Source organism: Podarcis muralis, chromosome 16 (genome assembly GCF_964188315.1).
Source record: "Podarcis muralis chromosome 16, rPodMur119.hap1.1, whole genome shotgun sequence".
Lineage (NCBI taxonomy): Eukaryota > Metazoa > Chordata > Lepidosauria > Squamata > Lacertidae > Podarcis > Podarcis muralis.
The window spans coordinates 1,241,557-1,260,947 of NC_135670.1; the positions used below are offsets into that span (position 1 = coordinate 1,241,557).

Consider the following 19,391-nt stretch of genomic DNA (forward strand, 5'->3'; position numbering starts at 1 on the left):
TGAGAGACAAGGAGTTGAAGCCAAACCACTGTGTTAGCAACACCAAAGTGACCTCCCCAGGGTGCAAGCCTGGGCAGTGTATATGGAGGGCCTGGGCTGCCTAGATGACAAGTCCCCCCTCTTGGCCATGCTGTTGTGGTCCAAAGGAAAGCAGAGCAAGATGTTTTTGTTTGTTTATTTGTTTGTTTTGAATATGGGCTACCTTCCCAGGTTGACAATCCCCATCTGCCCCTTTATTTACTAGTTTTATTATAAACCATTGCACGGCCTGTGCAAAAAATGGAATATAAATCTAAAAATAAAATATTCATCATTTTGAAAATACTTCCCCATGAACTCCTCACCTGTGGAATCTTGTAACGTCCCAAGACATCTGCCATCTGTGAGGAGGTATCAGACCGAAGTCCACCAATGACTCCCATTAGGTGTGTTCTGCTGCCACATTTGTAATTTGGGAGAAAATGGGGTGATTTGAAGAGCAGTTCCAGAGTGGTACGGTAGGTCATCCTTGCATTGTAGTAGCTATCATCAATGTGCAACCCAATAGTGGTGTTGTGCAAGGGAAACTCATTGATCTCTTTTATGGCGAATGCCAAGGCCAGGATGTGCTGATAAAACTTTGGGACCATCCTGCAAAATAGAGAAACACATGCTCATCATGAAAGGGAGAAATCAACATGTTATCCATGTAGTGTTCAACTCTAACTCGCCGGTGCTGAGCTGCAGATACATGAAGGTGAGATCCATCAAATATAGTTTCCCAAATGATACATTCTCTTGCCATCGATACAAAGTGTTTACCTGTTCATGAGAGCTGGCAAATTGCTTTGGTCCAGGAGCCAGATTGCCCAAATGGAACCATTTTTGTTGGGGGGGTGGGTTGTGTGACACATACCACAAATGGTTGAGGCAACGCCCTCCTACAATTCAACATTCTCAACCCAGAGAGTATTTTCATTTTCATCATAGATTTTTGTTACTGAAAAGTTTGAAGAAGCAAAGAAACCAACACTCTTCACCAGAGCTGGTCCAGCAGAAAAATTGGGGGGGGGGGCAATGATATACAAGTCCATTCTTACAACTGTAGAAAACCTCAAACTTCCTGATGAAATTTCATTCTGAAAAGTTCTGTGCCAGTAGTTGCAAAATGCATGGGCAACTTTTTAAAAAATATGTACAAGAAACACGAGTCTGCTGAAACATTTCCCCTCTGTTTTTACTTTATTTCAACAGATCTTCCTGAAGAAGCCACAATTTTAAAAACAAATGAAACAAATCTGGAAGCAAATAAATGAATAGGTATCATAGCCATCCCATACATGATTTAGCTTATATGACACAACCGGAGTAGAGTGAAATTGTCTTTTAGAAATTTAATGACTCAAAGGTCCTGTTATTAATGCCCTTTATTGTTGTGTACTTCATTAATTTGAAAGAAACTTAATTTGGAGACAGTAGCAAAATACATGAAATCTATAAGCACACAGTTTCGCAATCTCCAACATCTACTCCCTTCCCCCTGAAAATATCCTGTGAAGTTTGGAAGACAGTGAGAAGGTGGTGTCTGTTCATTGACAGTTCTTGCTTCAAATCTGATAAAGGGCACCTTTATTCATTCTATTGCGTTCTTAGAACATTTTTGGTTCGTTGGTTGGTGGTTTTGGAAATCCTAATCCAAAAGGTACATTTCTTTAAAACTTTTTTAGCTTATTGTTTACTTTACTTAGCTTTGAATGTTTTTAAATATCTGTTTTAAGTGATTTTAAATAAAATTTTAATGTTTGTTTTCTATATTTTATTAAAATCAAACAGTATATAAATTTTGAATGAAAAAAATGTCAGGTACCAACAACAAATGCATTTATTAATACCTTTCTATTTTATCTGAATCAAAATTTTAAGACACACCTATTTACCCTGACCTTTGACAACTGAAATAGAGATTCTTGTGACTGTAAATTATTTTAATCTCTGTTTAATATATTTTTTTAAAAATAATAATTCTTGCAACCTGCCTTGGATCTTTAGAGTAAAGGATGAGTCAGAAATCACCGTCACAAGCAATTCCATATTTACTACGTAATTAATCATTCATAGACATAAAAACGTAAATAAAAGCCAAAATAAAAGCCAACCTCTCTTCAAGGGTGCATGGGAAAAATAATTTCTTACAGATGGGCATTAATCTCTTCCTCTGAAGGGTGCATCTGGAAAGAAAGTTCAGATAAAAGGAAGATGAGATGAGACATTATTCCGCCAATGATTATTTTGCTTGGCTGATACCATTCCTGTGAAATGTGCCCAGGATTATTTCCTTTGCATTGATAATCTAATACTTTGCAGGTCATACGAGGTAGCAATAGCAACAGTAACATCACAATGCTCATCTTCCTGATGGAGTGAGAGCCAGATGTAATTTCCTCCACACACTCTACAGCATGGTTAACCTTGCAAGCCTAGTTTGAACAAGATGACTTAGATGGCTGCCTGCTCTGAAAAGATATATCATTTGACCTATGTCCAGCTTATATTTAATATTTAGCAGGTGAACAAAGCAGTTGGGAACCTGACCTACACAACTCAAAGGTGGAACTATCTGCATTCAATTTCTGCCTGTCTCAAGTCCCTAACTGTATCTGGCAATGGCACAGTGTGGTTATAAAATCATATCAATATGAGTTGTTTTTTCGAGGGGGGTTGCCTGTTGTCTTCTGGAAAGCCACAGAGCTTTGGCCAGCTGAATCAAACATAGTAATTTGGATAATTACAGAGGAAATAATCAGTATAGCAAAATATTTGTGCGGTGGATGGCATCATCCATAGCAGGCCGGCTGATGCAAAAATACTTGTGGAAATGTCACTCAGCCCTAGTGGGACAGCAACTGAGCAGTGAGTTGAGGATGGCCTATAGCAACCTCGATGATGGAATTAGTCTGCCACAATTCATTGTTTGTACTAGAATTGGCAATGGTACAATTTGCCTCCTCTTCTCCACTGACTTTATAGTGAATTACAGTGGTACCTCAGGTTACATACGCTTCAGTTTACATACGCTTCAGGTTACAGACTCCGCTAACCCAGAAATAGTGCTTCAGGTTAAGAACTTTGCTTCAGGATGAGAACAGAAATTGTGCTCTGGCGGTAGCGGGAGGCCCCATTAGCTAAAGTGGTGCTTCAGGTTAAGAACAGTTTCAGGTTAAGAATAGACCTCCGGAATGAATTAAGTACTTAGAATCATAGAATCGTAGAGTTGGAAGAGACCACAAGGGCCATCGAGTCCAACCCCCTGCCAAGCAGGAAACACCATCAGAGCACTCCTGACATATGGTTGTCAAGCCTCTGCTTAAAGACCTCCAAAGAAGGAGACTCCACCACACTCCTTGGCAGCAAATTCCACTGTCGAACAGCTCTTACTGTCAGGAAGTTCTTCCTAATGTTTAGGTGGAATCTTCTTTCTTGTAGTTTGGATCCATTGCTCCGTGTCCGCTTCTCTGGAGCAGCAGAAAACAACCTTTCTCCCTCCTCTATGTGACATCCTTTTATATATTTGAACATGGCTATCATATCACCCCTTAACCTCCTCTTCTCCAGGCTAAACATGCCCAGCTCCCTTAGCCGTTCCTCGTAAGGCATCGTTTCCAGGCCTTTGACCATTTTGGTTGCCCTCCTCTGGACACGTTCTAGTTTGTCAGTGTCCTTCTTGAACTGTACTTAACCAGAGGTACCACTGTACAGTTATCTCTGTGATGTGTAACCTAAATGATTCCTCACTCTATGCTTGCTCCTAAGTTCCCACTGCGCAGTTCAAAACAAATCATTGTTTCAGATTAACATATAAGCAACGGAGGCTTCTAGGATTTTATTAGGAAGACTTTGCAGGTCAGTTTTATAATAAAAGTAAAGAAGCTGAGGGCCAAAACCTGAGGGCGATATCGCTGATTCGGTTCATATTTGCAACTACTCAGAGGACACTGGTGGCTTTATATGAAAGACAGGGTAAATATTTCTATTTCTTTTCTTTTCTGGGGTGACCTCCTTCACTGAGTCCTTTCATGTTTTGAGATTAGCAACCCGATTTGTACCAATGCAAAATCACGAATGAAGTGTGCAATATTGGCCCATCAAGGAACAATGAACTGGGAGTCAATTCAACCACTGGTCCTGTTAGCTAGGGATCATGGGAGTTGTTGGCGAAAAACATCTGGAGGCCTGAGTTTGAGGAAGCCTGATTTAAGTTTATGAAATAAACAAACAAACAAATAATAAATCTTAATTTCACAGGTACAGTAGTTATGGCTGGATATCATCATGGCAGATCCAAATACTTACTAGATGGACAAGTAACTAAACAAGTGAGAAAAGTCAAACTATATTTTTATATTAGTTTATAAACCAGGCTTCCTCAACCTCAGCCCTCCAGATATTTTGAGACTACAATTCCCATCATCCCTGACCACTGGTCCTGCTAGCTAGGGATCATGGGAGTTGTAGGCCAAAAACATCTGGAGGGCTGAGGTTGAGGAAGCCTGTTGTAAACTCTCTGTCCCTCTCCATAAACCAGTCCTTTCTCTCTCTCAGGAGCCAATCGGAGCACACTGGGCTTCTCTCTCTCTCTCTCTCTCTCTTGATTGACCAAAGTCAATCCCATGATTGACCGGTCGATTGTGATTGACACGTTGGACATACCTGATTTAGGAGACTAGGCTAGTTCCACCAGTGACCCAGGGGTCAGCAAACTTTTTCAACAGGGGACTGGTCCACTGTTCCTCAGACCTTGTGGTGGGCCGGACTATATTTTTTTTGGGGGGGGGGGGAATGAACTGCTCCTAGTCTTGTTAAGCTTTTTTTAAAAAAAATATTTTTTATTAACAGACCAATCAAATCACATAAATTCCAAATTACAAAGCCGAATTTTAAATTTTTTGTTGGGGGTACCCATATTTCAAGTTCCAAAAGGGATCCAATCCTCTTGTTGCTGCTGCTTTAATGTCCACAAATCTGTCCAAATAATGTTCACAATTCTATCCAATCCTTTTTTGCTGTTTTCCACATCTCATCTTGTTATTTTCATATATTTTTCCTTTCTCTTTGTCTTTGTGACCTCTGACAGTCTCCACAAGTGGGTTGAAACAAATTTGTAATCCTGTGTGGGTTTTTCCGTTCGTCCAAGGGTCGTATTCAGACGGCTACCGTATTTCATCGCTTCCATAAAGAAAAACACTCTTGCCGTCTACTAGTTAAATTTTCCCAGGTCTGTCACTCCCTTTCTCAGTCCTCTGAGGAGGTTCTGCCAGGATGGCGACTCCCTTTTTATTGCTGGGTCATCAAAAACCCTTGTTCTTTTCTCAATCTCCATAAACCAAGCTTTTGGTAATAAATCAATTCCACACAGTTTTTAATCATCCTGCTTAGGTCAGTTATGCGACGGTTCTTTCTTGGGGAGGGGTTATTGGTTAATCACATAGAAGAAAAGAAAAAAAAGCCCCCCCCATCCAGTCCCGCTCCGACATACTGAACCTTTGATGTATCTTCTTTGATGGATCTTCTTCATGATTGTTGTTGTTTAGTCGTTTAGTCGTGTCCGACTCTTCGTGACCCCATGGACCAGAGCACGCCAGGCACTCCTGTCTTCCACTGCCTCCCGCAGTTTGGTCAGGCTCATGTTTGTAGCTTCGAGAACACTATCCAACCATCTCATCCTCTGTCGTCCCCTTCTCCTAGTGCCCTCCATCTTTCCCAACATCAGGGTCTTTTCCAGGGAGTCTTCTCTTCTCATGAGGTGGCCAAAGTATTGGAGCCTCAACTTCACGATCTGTCCTTCCAGTGAGCACTCAGGTCTGATTTCCTTAAGAATGGATGTGTTTGATCTTCTTGCAGTCCATGGGACTCTCAAGAGTCTCCTCCAGCACCAGAATTCAAAAGCATCAATTCTTCGGCGATCAGCCTTCTTTATGGTCCAGCTCTCACTTCCATACATCACTACTGGGAAAACCATGGCTTTAACTATACGGACCTTTGTTGGTAAGGTGATGTCTCTACTTTTTAAGATGTTGTCTAGATTTGCCATCGCCTTTCTCCCAAGGAGCAGGCGTCTTTTAATTTCGTGACTGCTGTCACCATCTGCAGTGATCATGGAGCCCAAGAAAATAAAATCTCTCACTGCCTCCATTTCTTCCCCTTCTATTTGCCAGGAGGTGATGGGACCAGTGGCCATGATCTTCGTTTTTTTGATGTTGAGCTTCAGACCATATTTTGCGCTCTCCTCTTTCACCCTCATTAAAAGGTTCTTTAATTCCTCCTCACTTTCTGCCATCAAGGTTGTGTCATCTGCATATCTGAGGTTGTTGATATTTCTTCCGGCGATCTTAATTCCGGCTTGGGATTCATCCAGCCCAGCCTTTCGCATGATGAATTCTGCATATAAGTTAAATAAGCAGGGGGACAATATACAGCCTTGTCGTACTCCTTTCCCAATTTTGAACCAATCAGTTGTTCCATATCCAGTTCTAACTGTAGCTTCTTGTCCCACATAGAGATTTCTCAGGAGACAGATGAGGTGATCAGGCACTCCCATTTCTTTAGGAACTTGCCATAGTTTGCTGTGGTCGACACAGTCAAAGGCTTTTGCATAGTCAATGAAGCAGAAGTAGATGTCTTTCTGGAACTCTCTAGCTTTCTCCATAATCCAGCGCATGTTTGCAATTTGGTCTCTGGTTCCTCTGCCTCTTCTAAATCCAGCTTGCACTTCTGGGAGTTCTCGGTCCACATACTGCTTGAGCCTTCCTTGTAGAATTTTAAGCATAACCTTGCTAGCGTGTGAAATGAGTGCAATTGTGCCGGTAGTTGGAGCATTCTTTAGCACTGCCTTTCTTTGGGATTGGGATGTAGACTGATCTTCTCCAATCCTCTGGCCACTGCTGAGTTTTCCAAATTTGCTGGCATATTGAATGTAGCACCTTAACAGCATCATCTTTTAAAATTTTAAATAATTCAGCTGGAATATCATCACTTCCACTGGCCTTGTTATTAGCGATGCTTTCTAAGGCCCATTTGACTTCACTTTCCAGGATGTCTGGCTCAAGGTCAGCAACCACACTACCTGGGGTATACGAGACATCAATTTCTTTCTGGTATAGTTCCTCTGTGTATTCTTGCCACCTCTTCTTGATGTCTTCTGCTTCTGTTAGGTCCTTTCCACTTTTGTCTTTTATTATGGAAATCTTTGTACAAAATGTTCCTTTCATATCTCCAATTTTCTTGAACAGATCTCTGGTTTTTCCCATTCTATTGTTTTCCTCTATTTCTTTGCATTGCTCGTTTAAGAAGGCCTTCTTGTCTCTCCTTGCTATTTTTTGGAAATCTGCATTCAATTTCCTGTATCTTTCACTATCTCCCTCGCATTTTGCTTGCCTTCTCTCCCCCGCTATTTGTAACGCCTCGTTGGACAGCCACTTTGCTTTCTTGCATTTCCTTTTCATTGGGATGGTTTTAGTTGCTGCCTCTTGTATAATGTTACGAGCCTCCATCCATAGTTCTTCAGGCACTCTGTCCACCAAATCTAAATCCTTAAACCTGTTCCTCACTTCCACTGTGTATTCATAAGGGATTTGACTTAGATTGTATCTTACCGGCCCAGTGGTTTTTCCTACTTTCTTCAGTTTAAGCTTGAATTTTGCTATAAGAAGTTGATGATCTGAGCCACAGTCAGCTCCAGGTCTTGTTTTTGCTGACTGTATAGAGCTTCTCCATCTTTGGCTGCAGAGAATATAATCAATCTGATTTTGATGCTGCCCATCTGGTGATGTCCATGTGTAGAGTCGTCTCTTGTGTTGTTGGAAAAGAGTGTTTGTGATGACCAGCTTGTTCTCTTGACAGAACTCTATTAGCCTTTGCCCTGCTTCGTTTTGAACTCCAAGGCCAAACTTGCCAGTTGTTCCTTTTATCTCTTGACTCCCTACTTTAGCATTCCAATCCCCTATTATGAGCAGAACATCCTTCTTTGGTGTCACTTCTATAAGGTCTTGTAAGTCTTCATAGAATTGGTCGATTTCAGTTTCTTCAGCACCAGTAGTTGGTGCATAAACTTGGATTACTGTGATGTTAAAAGGTCTGCCTTGGATTCGTATCGAGATCATTCTATCATTTTTGAGATTGCATCCCAGTACAGCTTTCACCACTCTTTTGTTGACTATGAGGGCCACTCCATTTCTTTTACGGGTTTCTTGCCCACAGTAGTAGATATGATAGTCATCCGAACTGAATTCGCCCATTCCCGTCCATTTTAGTTCACTGATGCCCAGGATGTCAATATTTATTCTTGCCATCTCATTTTTGACCACCTCCAACTTACCCAGGTTCATGGTTCTTACATTCCAGGTTCCTATGCAATATTTTTCTTTACAGCATTGGACTTTCCTTTCACTTCCATGCATATCCGCAACTGAGCGTCCTTTCGGCTTTGGCCCAGCCACTTCATCAGCTCTGGATCTACTTGTACTTGTCCTCCGCTCTTCCCCAGTAGCATGTTGGACACCTTCCGACCTGAGGGGCTCATCTTCCAGCGTCATAACTTTTATATGCCTGTTGTCTTTGTCCATGGAGTTTTCTTGGCAGGGATACTGGAGTGGCTTGCCAGTTCCTGCTCCAGGTGGATCACGTTTGGTCAAAACTCTCCACTATGACCTGTCCATCTTGGGTGGTCCTGCACGGCATAGCTCATAGCTTCTCTGAGTTATTCAAGCCCCTTCGCCACGGCAAGGCAGTGATCCATGAAGGAGCTTCTTCATGATATAATCCGCTAAATCCAACCCGTCGCTCTACTTTCCCAGAGGTCACTTCAATTAGCAGTCTTCCCTCCCGTTCTTCACTTGAAATGCGTGCATTTGCTTCTTTTCTAATTGTTTATTTCAAGCTGCTGCAGCCAGTGCACGATCAGAGACAGTGTCCGGGAGAGCCGGACCCACCCAAGGGCTTTGTGCCTAGTGCCCTCACCCCCTTCTTTCGAATCCGGGGGTGATTTGTGGCCACAGCAGGCAAGGCAGTGTTCCCCATGTCCTTGGGGCAACAAAGAGGCTGCATACTCCCATATCAGCCTCTTAATTACCTCGTGTGAGCCGGAGAGATGGTATTGTTGGCCATCTTCCAATGTGCCCCTGGTGGCCCCCCTAGTCTCGGTTCTCGGCCTTTTGGCTAAGATCAAGTGTAGTCTTGTTAAGCTTGAGTCCAGGGAATGGAAAGCCCACTGTGAACTGTTGGCTTATTAAAGCTCCGGGTGTATGGACAGGTGGGTACAAGGTGTGGCCAAAACATCCATACAGGAAGGTGTAGCAGGAGAGGACCTCTTGAAGATAATTTATTATCACCAGTTGTAATAGTGTGGTGATACCTGCCCTTTGGAGTTTGCTGCCATTAAATATTAGACAGGCACCATATCTACTGTCTTTTGGGTCCTTAACTACAGACCTTCCTCTTCCAATTAGCTTTTTAAGTGGATATCCTTATTCCAGTCTGTATCTGTACCTGTAAACGTTATTTAACTGCTTTAATTGTTTTTGTGTATGGAACTATTTTAAAAAAAAACCAACAACAACCAACAACACAAGAAACTGTAATTGTTTTTGTACATTTTTATTGCTTTTTGGTTGCCATTGTTTTGTTTTACTTATTAATAAAATACCTTGCAGTAAGGGGAAGTTAACAAATCAGTCAGTCAATAAGTCTGCATTCATAATCGCTGGGCTGCTTTAGTTTGTTCTCCTACATTGGTCTTACTTTTTGATGATGATGATGATGCAATTCTTGGGCTTCCCCAAGATGGCTGATACATCCCTCTTGTATATGGGTGGTTTTTTTTAGATTTTCTGGAAACAGATAACCTCCTTAAATTTTGATAGATCAGTTTTCTAATCTGGGTGATAGGAAATTCATATTGAGTACTCTAGTAGTGTGAATTCAACCAACCATTGATACTAAAAAGTGAAGTGAGAAAAATAGGAACTCAGAACATTCTTGCTCATTTAATGTGTTATTGTTGTACTGTTTAGCCAAAAGGAAGATATAGCAGTTTTCCATTTTTTTAAAGCAAAATACCTTAGGCCACCCCTGCGCTTATTTTATGGGGTCATGCATGAAAAGCATTATGGGTTTTGACTGAATAGAATTGCTGTGAATGGTTCATGTATGTATTTATCTGATTTTATTTATATTCAAGATCTTCTCTATTTTGGTACCAATATATTGCAACTTGGAATGCAATCCTATGGCTTCTGGGAAGGTGACTTGGGGTCATAGGATGCAATGGACTTCAGAGCTGAAGAACGCTCCAGCCATTCTAGCATCATTCATGGTCCTGGTCCTATTGATGATGGAAGTCTGGCATCAATAGAGCCCAAAATAAGTAATACTGAAGGCTTGTGAAGGAGCTGAAAAGAACTTCTGAGCAAATGGTCCAATCCTGCAGGGTGCTGCTTTGTAAGAACCTTCACTGGGTGGAGGCTACTTGCAAAGGAGCTCCTGGCATAATTGTATCAGCCACTCTTCAGTTTGTGAGCAGGAGATTCCTGCTGGGGCGTGTTTCCCCTGGGTCTTTCCTGAGAGGGAACATCCTGGTACTGCCTGCCTCTGCTTCCTGCCTGATGCCCCACCTCTGACAGTTCCAGATCACTCCAGGAGGTGGTTGTTCACCAAACAGTGTTGATCTGGGGTGGTCTCCAATTGACTTAGTCAAAGCCAGATTCCACACAAATTGGCATGGTTTAGTTTGTGGTTCAGGCTGTGGCTGAATCCTGTGCACAGCCCCAGCAGTTTGTACCTTGTGCAAAATACTACACAATTTCAACACCAGGCTATTTCAACCTGCCACATCTTTTCTGGTATTTTATCTTGCATCTTTCCCCCCAGCATTGTTTATGGCCCACTACAAACTTTTGTGTCTCTTGCTATTCCACTGCAGTGAATCGGTGGCACTTTCTACAGACATGTGGTCAACATATTGTTTCCTGCTACGTTGCCTCCAGTGCCTGACTCTTCACCTGCAGTTATCTTCTCTGTAATTATTCCAAATGAACCATAATTGATTTGACTTCTTACTCGTGTCCCAGAGGGGTCCTGGTAGAATGGTGATCAAGACAGAAGGATGTCATTAGCACATCCAGATCTATTCAAAGTTGAGACTTGATTCTAGACACAACACAATATAAATCTGATGACTGTCAGTTCATCTCAGTTCTAATCATGCAAAATCACACTGAATGTTTGGTCATTCAAGTTAACCTGTTTTGTACTCAAGGACATTTGGGGGATAATGTGGAACAGGTGAAGATTTCAAGAAATAATGCTGCTGTACAGTATGTTGTTATTTCTAGTGTTCGGATTACTGCTCCTGCCTAAAACAGTGAGCAGGATTCCTGCTGCTAAATGTACAGTGAGTAAGCCTGTTCCTATTCTTCACAGATATTATCAGTCAGGAGAGCTGACAGTTGCTGGTATAATTTCTCAGACCTTCATCTTGTATGACCCGATCAAATTCCAAGGGCATCCATATCAGGAGCTGATTGGGGAGTTCATGTAAGAAGCTGAGAATGTTCACCATGCCATACTTCTGCCTGACTAATATTTCCAGGTGGTGTAGACTGATGTTTGCTTCAATAGGGTTGGGTTATTTATTGATATATTTTTATATGTCAGGATAATAAATTGCTTAATGAAATAAAGCTCTACGCAGTGAACATAAATTAACACAAAACACTCATAAATAATATACAAAACCTCAGCAATTTTAAAAATAAATAAAAAGTATGAATAACTAAATTATATTGCATAGGTAAAGGTAAAGGTAAAGGGACCCCTGACCTTTAGGTCCAGTCGCGGACGACTCTGGGGTTGAGGCGCTCATCTCGCTTTATTGAATTCTTCCCTTTCAGAAGATCACCCCCCTTCTGACTGAAATGAGATCCAAGTAGAATGTGTCTTCACACCACTACTTCTCCCTTCCCCAATTCAGCTTCCAAGTTTTCTCTTGCCTGAAACACTTAAAATACACCCATCACTGTCTTTTGATCTAAGCTCAGAGGCTTAACACCAAGAGCATGACTCTCAACTCTCCCTTTTCCCTCCCCAATTGCTGACTCCAGCTAGCGTTAATCTGCAGTCATTCAGGAAGAGACTCCAGTCCCCTTTTGGAATCCCACTGCACTGCATCACCAGACTCTGGTCCAGCTGAGCTTTCCATCACAACATATTGAACAGAAATGTAGCAAATATCTCTTGCAGTTGCTGCACTCTTGATGGCACAGGTTACTCTAATTGCAGATTACTGGCGCAGAATTACCAGCACATCTTGGCCCTGGTATTTGCAGTGAAGGAGATCGACAACAACTCCAAAATCCTACCCAATATCACTCTTGGTTTTGACGTATATAACAATTATTTCCATCCACTGATCACATGCCAGGCAACGTTGAAAGTTCTCTCCACACACAATCAATTCATCCCTAATTACAAATGTGATGTTCAGAACCATCTGGTAGCAGTCATTGGGGGACCCAGTTCCAACATAGTTGGGCACATTGCAGCCATACTGGGCACCTACAAGATTCCACAGGTAAATTTTGTTCATAGGAATTATTTATAAGATGAAGGTTTTGCATTCAGAAGCAGAAAGTAATCTGACTGAAATTAAAGGTAACACCATGCATGCTGCTTAATGTTTGGATATGATTTCTTTCTCCTATTTATAGTCTCTGATATGAAATGGCAAAACCATCCCTGAACGCTATGGTGAACAGCCTACATTTTGCTGGACTTCAAAATCTGCCAGCAATTTAAAAAATGGGACAATACAATAGATTGGGCTTCCTCAGCCAGCAGCAAAATAAGGTTGTACACCATTACAGTTTAGTCAAAGAAGACCCATTGTAAACAGTTCACATGACAAATCTAGGTCCAGTGCTTTCAATTGTTCTCCTTCGGGGAAAGTGTAACTGCAAAGAACCTTAGTTGCTTATTTGCAAAAGAAAAGTCTGGACACTAGCTTTGGTGTGGGCATTGAGAGAAGAAAATCCAGCTGCTAAAACCCAGACAGACTGATGTTTGTGTGCAGTTCCCCTGCAAGGAAGTTGAAGAGCTGAAGTTTGCAACATCTGCTTTATCAGCCAGTTCTCTCAGAACATCAACTGAATCATCTCAAAAAGACAGACTAGAAAACCAGTTTGTGGCTATTAGAGCAGGGGTAGGCAAACTAAGGCCCGGGGGCCAGATCCGGCCCAATCGCCTTCTAAATCTGGCCCACAAACGGTCCAGGAATCAGCGTGTTTTTACATGAGTAGAATGTGTCCTTTTATTTAAAATGTATCTCTGGGTTATTTGTGGGGCATAGGAATTCGTTCATTATTATTTTTCTTCAAAATATAGTCCAGCCCCCCACAAGGTCTGAGGGACAGTGGACCGGCCCCCTGCTGAAAAAGTTTGCTGACCTCTGTATTAGAGCTTTCCTTTATCATTTGGATGCTGTTTGATCCTGCCTCGTGGTTTCTTCTTCAGTCCTAATTTGCTCTCCAGTTTTGGCTTCATTCCTCAACTTTTATTCCAAAGTAGAAGTTTGGGGTTCATATTTCAAACCCTACTCACTTGAAAAGACATGCATTGTTTCTAGCCTTCCTGTCAATTGATAGACTTTTCTACTCACAGGTCCAGATACTAGTGGTGGCTTAGGAATCCTTCTAATTCACGAATACTCTGTATGGTATGCAATTTTATGCTTTAGAATAAGCATCAGGCTCTTATATGCTACATGCATTAAAGGTTCATAGTTCAGTCATAGAGCATCTGCCTTGCATATCGAAGGTCACAGGTTAAATCCAGCATCTCCTACCTACTCCTGTTTTGCTTTCTTTTATTTAGTTCACCTACGCATCCGCTCCAGAGATGAATAACAGAACTGAAAACAATTTCTACCACTGGATGTTCCCAAATGAGGCTCATCAATATGTTGGAATGATTCAGTTACTGTTGCATTTCAGGTGGACATGGGTTGGGATGATTTACCACAATGTGGACAGTTCCACGATATTTGTACAGAATATGCTCCCCATCCTAACTCAGAATGGCATTTGCTTTGAGTTCATCAAAAACTTACCAGATGTAGGTTTTTCTAATCAACTCTCTGAAATGATGAAGAAGGCATTTGGGGTTATAAATGTTGCCATGGAAAGTACAGTCAATACAGTGATCTTTCATGGTGGCTTTCAGGCAATGATGAATTTAAGAATTCTGTTCCAACTCTTGCAATTTGAAGATGTTCCAGTGAAGTCAAAGATCTGGATCTTAACAGCAGATGTGGATTTCACATCTTCTCCAGTTCAAAGAGACTGGGACCTTCATTTTATCCATGGCTCTGTATCCCTTGCTGTCTCCTCAAAGGAGGTGGCAGGATTCCGTGAATTCCTGCAAATGAGGAACCCAACACTAGAAAAAGAGGATGGTTTTCTGAGGGACTTCTGGCAACAGGTGTTTGCTTGCTCACTCCCTAGCTCCAGGGAAGCAGAGAGGGATGAAAATACTTGCACTGGAGAAGAGAAACTGGAGACTCTTCCTGGGTCTCTTTTTGAAATGAGCATGACTGCCCACAGCTACAGCATCTACAATGCCATCTATGCTGTGGCACATGCACTACATGCCATGCACTCATCCATTGCAAATGGCAGAACAGCAGTGAAGGGAGACAGATGGAAGGACCTGACTCAGAAGACATGGCAGGTAATGCTACTCACTGGGAGACAAAAACCTGAGATTTCAGCTTGTGTGGTATAGTCCTCTGCAGATGAAACTTGGACATGAAACCCGTTTCATCAAGGAACTCTCTAATGTAAACAATTATCATCTAATGATGTAAATTGTCTTCTCTTCCCTTTCTTTTTAGCTTCCCCACTTTCTAAGAAGTGCCACATTTAATAGCAGTGCTGGGGGGAAAGTTGCATTTGACCAAAACGGGGAATTAGTATGTGGATTTGATATTATCAACTGGATCACATTCCCAAACCAATCCTTTCTTAGAGCAAAAGTTGGGATCATAGACCCTCAGGCACCCCCAGATAAACTGTTCTCCATTTCTGAGGATTTAATCATATGGCCCAGAACATTTAATCAGGTAGGACCTATGTGCCTTTCAAGCCACACTGTATTCATTGGGGAATCCTATGGCAAGATCCTCTGGGATGAGCATCTTTGGGTGCAGTGTCTCTCTAGCTCAACCCGATGATTTCCTGTTCAGCCAGGCTCAATCTGCATTAATCAGTGAACATTGGCTCAGCTGAGGATAAATAAGTTGCTGATTCCAGCTCAGCCATGGCTAAACTGGCTGAGCTAAACCTGTCAGAATAAGGCTAGATTAAACCCCAAATAGGGGTCTGTGGGGGTGGTGGGAGCACAAGAGAGCGGGGACTTGGCTGTATCCTAAGCTCCTTCAGCTTTGTCAGGTCACCTGGGAACCTAGCATAAAACACTAAGTCAAAGGTTTGTCCTCCCTCTGCCAGGTTTGGGCGAAGCAGCACCAGCAACCCATTGATGAACGGGGTCTGGATATGATGTATTTTTTCATCAGCTTAATTTAATTTAAGCTTCTAGTCTGGCCCAAATGAGGTGGTGGAACCTACGGTAGCTTGCATGTGACTTGTTTGCCTAGCATTTAGAGGGCACTGAACGGGGGGGGGGGGAGAGACTATATCCACAGAGTTTTATGTATTCTGTATATGCTAAGCATTTTCTTCTTTCATTTGTTTACAGACACCTCTTTCACTGTGTAATGACAACTGCCCTCCAGGTTATCACAAGACAAAAAAGGAAGGGAAACCATTTTGCTGTTATGATTGCTATCCCTGTCCAGAGGGGCAAATTGCAGACCAGAAGGGTAAGAAATGTTGTGTGCATCATTTATAAGCCAAGGTACATGGGTAAAAGCCTCAGTGCCTAGGGCTTGCCGATCGAAAGGTCGGTGGTTCGAATCCCCGCGGCGGGGTGCGCTCCCGTTGTTTGGTCCCAGCGCCTGCCAACCTAGCAGTTCAAAAGCACTCCCGGGTGCAAGTAGATAAATAGGGACCGCTTACTAGTGGGAAGGTAAACAGCGTTTCCGTGTGTGGCTCTGGCTTGCCAGAGCAGCGATGTCACACTGGCCACATGACCCGGAAGTGTCTCCGGACAGCGCTGGCCCCCGGCCTCTTGAGTGAGATGGGCGCACAACCCTAGAGTCTGTCAAGACTGGCCCGTACGGGCAGGGGTACCTTTACCTTTTTACATGGACATTCAGAAGTTACCATAAAGTTCAAAGTTCTTCATAGTTGTTGTGGTGGATGATAGATTTCACATATTATTAAAAGGGATATGTATGCAATTATGGATGGTGTGAGTGGATACTACCGTATTTACTTGATTCTAATGTGCACCTTTTTGGGCCAAATAACATTGCCAAAATTAACATACACATTTAGGTTTAATGGCACATTTACATTTGCTAGCAAATCCTTTTTTGTTTTGTTTCAAGGTTCTGAAAAATGAGGTTTGCATTAGATTTGATGGTGCATTAGAAATGAGTAAGTACGTTATTTCTCATCCCAAAGGCCAAATTCCCTCTTGAGAAACTTCATGGGGGTGAGTTTGAAGCGACTGGATGCATTAAAACTGTTCCTTTTGGAATGAAGCATTGTCCAGACCCATTCGATATTATTCAAAACTTTACTTGCAGAACTTTCTTCATAACAGACTTAAAACATCAAACGATACATCCAAACAGTTTCATAAGACATATGCCAGTCCAAGGCATAGGCTCAGCATCTTACAAAATATGAAATAATCCAAGCAGACCTAAAGTCTTCCTCCTTATAGCATCCATTTTGCTCAGAGCTGTTTTTCTGGAGAGCTTAATTTACATCATCATTCCACAGAGCCTGAGAGCAAAGAACTAAAGGCAGCGCCCTTCAAAATGGCAATTTGTGATTCAATACCTTAAACATCTTAGGTTAAACACTTACATGTTAGATAGCAGAAACAAGTTACCGTATTTTTCGCCCTATAGGATGCACTTTTCCCCCTCCAAAAATGAAGGGGAAATCTGTGTGCGTCCTATGGGGCAAATATAGGCTCTCGCTGAAGCTTGGAGAGCGTGAGGGGTCGGTGTGCAATTTCCCCCCTTTATTTCCCCCCCAAAAAACTAGGTGCGTCCTAGTGCGTCTCGGTGCCAGAATTCTTTAAATTTAGCTTCCAATTAATCCTTAAACCTTTATCCTACTCACGGATAGTAGTTTCTTTTAGCTCCAATTCTCAGGAAGAAGTCAGCGCTCTCCGCTAATGGTGACGCGGCTTCACTTCGCAGGCTGGGTAAAACGACTCTCAGCACCGCGCCGCACACCCGCTGCTGTTCCGTAGCCTTTAAAAAGGCTCCTTCACAGCTTGGGGGGGGCACAAAGGTGCCCACTGAGTCTCCAGTTCACAGGCTTTGCGCCTGTGATTTTTTAGGGTCCCCGCTTCGCCGTAGCTGCGGGACCCGAACCTGTGAAGCAGATCTCCCTCGGGAGCTCCGGGGGAAATCCGCCATTAAGCGCTGGCGCTAACCGGAAGTGCGTCCTAGGTGCGTCCTATGGGACGGAGCGTCCTATGGAACGAAAAATACGGTAATTATCAACTCAGAGCTCAGAGTGCTATTCTTGGCTTCAATATAGCACTATGTTAAAGCCTTCATTAATACACATAGCCATTCCCACTTCAGTGTTAATTAAACCGATTATATTTAACATGCCAGTGATGGGCATGGCCAGGCACAAAAGTGAATGGAACAATTAGTGTAAGTTTTGTTTATATTATAATTCCTGTTATAGTTATTTATATCCTGCCTTTCCCCCAATCCAGGAACCAAAGTGGCTTAAACAGATGAAACAGAACAAGCTAAAAATAGAGAAAAGCAAACATTAGAATGTAATTAAGTGCTAGTAGATATAAGGCCTAGTCGGTTTGCATGAGGGAAAAGGGTCTTTTAGATAGCCTGGACATCAACCATCTGGGGCTTCATAGGTCATAACCAGCACTTTGAATTGTGCCTGAAAACAGACTGGGAGTCAGTGGAGCTGTTCTAACTAAAGCCCCACATAGAGTTTGTTACAGTAATCTGAAGAGGATGAATTAAGGCATGTGTCACTTTCACCAAATGAAGCTAAATGTTCAGGAATATCACCTTCATTTCTTCCAGACATGGATGGATGCATTCAGTGTCCAGAGAGCCATTATCCAAATATTAACAGGGATTTCTGCCTCCCCAAAGCTATAACATTCTTGTCTTATGAAGATCCTTTGGGAAAAGGTTTGGCCATTGCTGCTCTCTCCCTTTCATTCATTACTGTTCTGGTGCTGGGAACCTTCATGAAGCACCATAAGACACCCATTGTCAAAGCCAATAACCGGAGCCTTTCCTATGCTCTCCTCGTCTCCCTCCTGCTCTCTTTCCTTTGTGCTTTTTTATTCATTGGTCAACCCAATACGGTGACCTGCCTCCTTCAACAAACTGCTTTTGGCATCATCTTCTCAGTCACTGTTTCTTGCATGTTGGCCAAAACCATCACTGTGATTCTAGCTTTTAAGGCCACCAAGCCAGGATCCAAAATGAGGAAATGGATGGGGAAAAGGGTGGCTGCTTCCATTGTTACTTCATGCTCCCTTCTTCAAGTCACCCTTTGTACTGTCTGGCTAGGAACCTCTCCCCCATTCCCAGAGTATGATACGCATTCAGTGGTTAGTGAAACCATTGTACAATGCAATGCAGGATCTGATGTAATGTTTTATTGTGTGCTGGGCTTCATGGGCTTCTTAGCTACCGTCCGTTTTACTGTGGCTTTCCTAGCCAGAAATTTACCAGGCAGTTTCCAGGAAACTAAGTCAATTACCTTCAGCATGTTATTGTTTTGCAGTGTATGGTTATCCTTCTTCCCAACCTACCTGAGCACCAAAGGAAAATACATGGTGGCTGTGGAGATCTTCTCCATCTTGGCTTCTGGGGCAGGATTACTGGGTTGCGTCTTTTTCCTCAAATGCTACATTATTGTGTTGAGGCCTGATCTAAACAAAAAGGAGCAGATAATAAAGAGAATGGTTTGACCAAAGTTTGTGTCTTCTGTTATGGTGTGTGCTTGAATGCACTTCATGTGATTCTCCTGAGAGCTTCTTCTTCCACAGGGATGGTACTTACTTACAGTTAGGGATTCTGAGGCATATCTCATCAGGTAGCACATTTTGTGGGGCACCCAGTCACACATACCCCCCTTTCAGGGAATGTGATCAAGAAGATGGCGTTGGAACAATTGCATGTGCCCTCGATGAAGCTGGTGTTCTGGACTGATTTCAGTCTGTGTTCC

The 19,391-nt window shown here is 42.5% G+C and overlaps 1 protein-coding gene across 1 annotated transcript; it reads left to right on the plus strand.

Annotated features, from left to right (window-relative positions):
- The first annotated feature begins 589 nt into the window (after positions 1 to 589).
- On the plus strand, positions 590 to 19,134 carry LOC114586885 (vomeronasal type-2 receptor 26-like). Its single transcript, XM_077920637.1, has 8 exons — positions 590 to 736; positions 2,344 to 2,399; positions 11,452 to 11,565; positions 12,310 to 12,601; positions 13,900 to 14,754; positions 14,918 to 15,145; positions 15,781 to 15,904; positions 18,233 to 19,134. The coding sequence occupies exons 1-8, from the start codon at positions 590 to 592 to the stop codon at positions 19,132 to 19,134; spliced, it is 2,718 nt and encodes a 905-aa protein (XP_077776763.1).
- Positions 19,135 to 19,391: the final 257 nt, after the last annotated feature.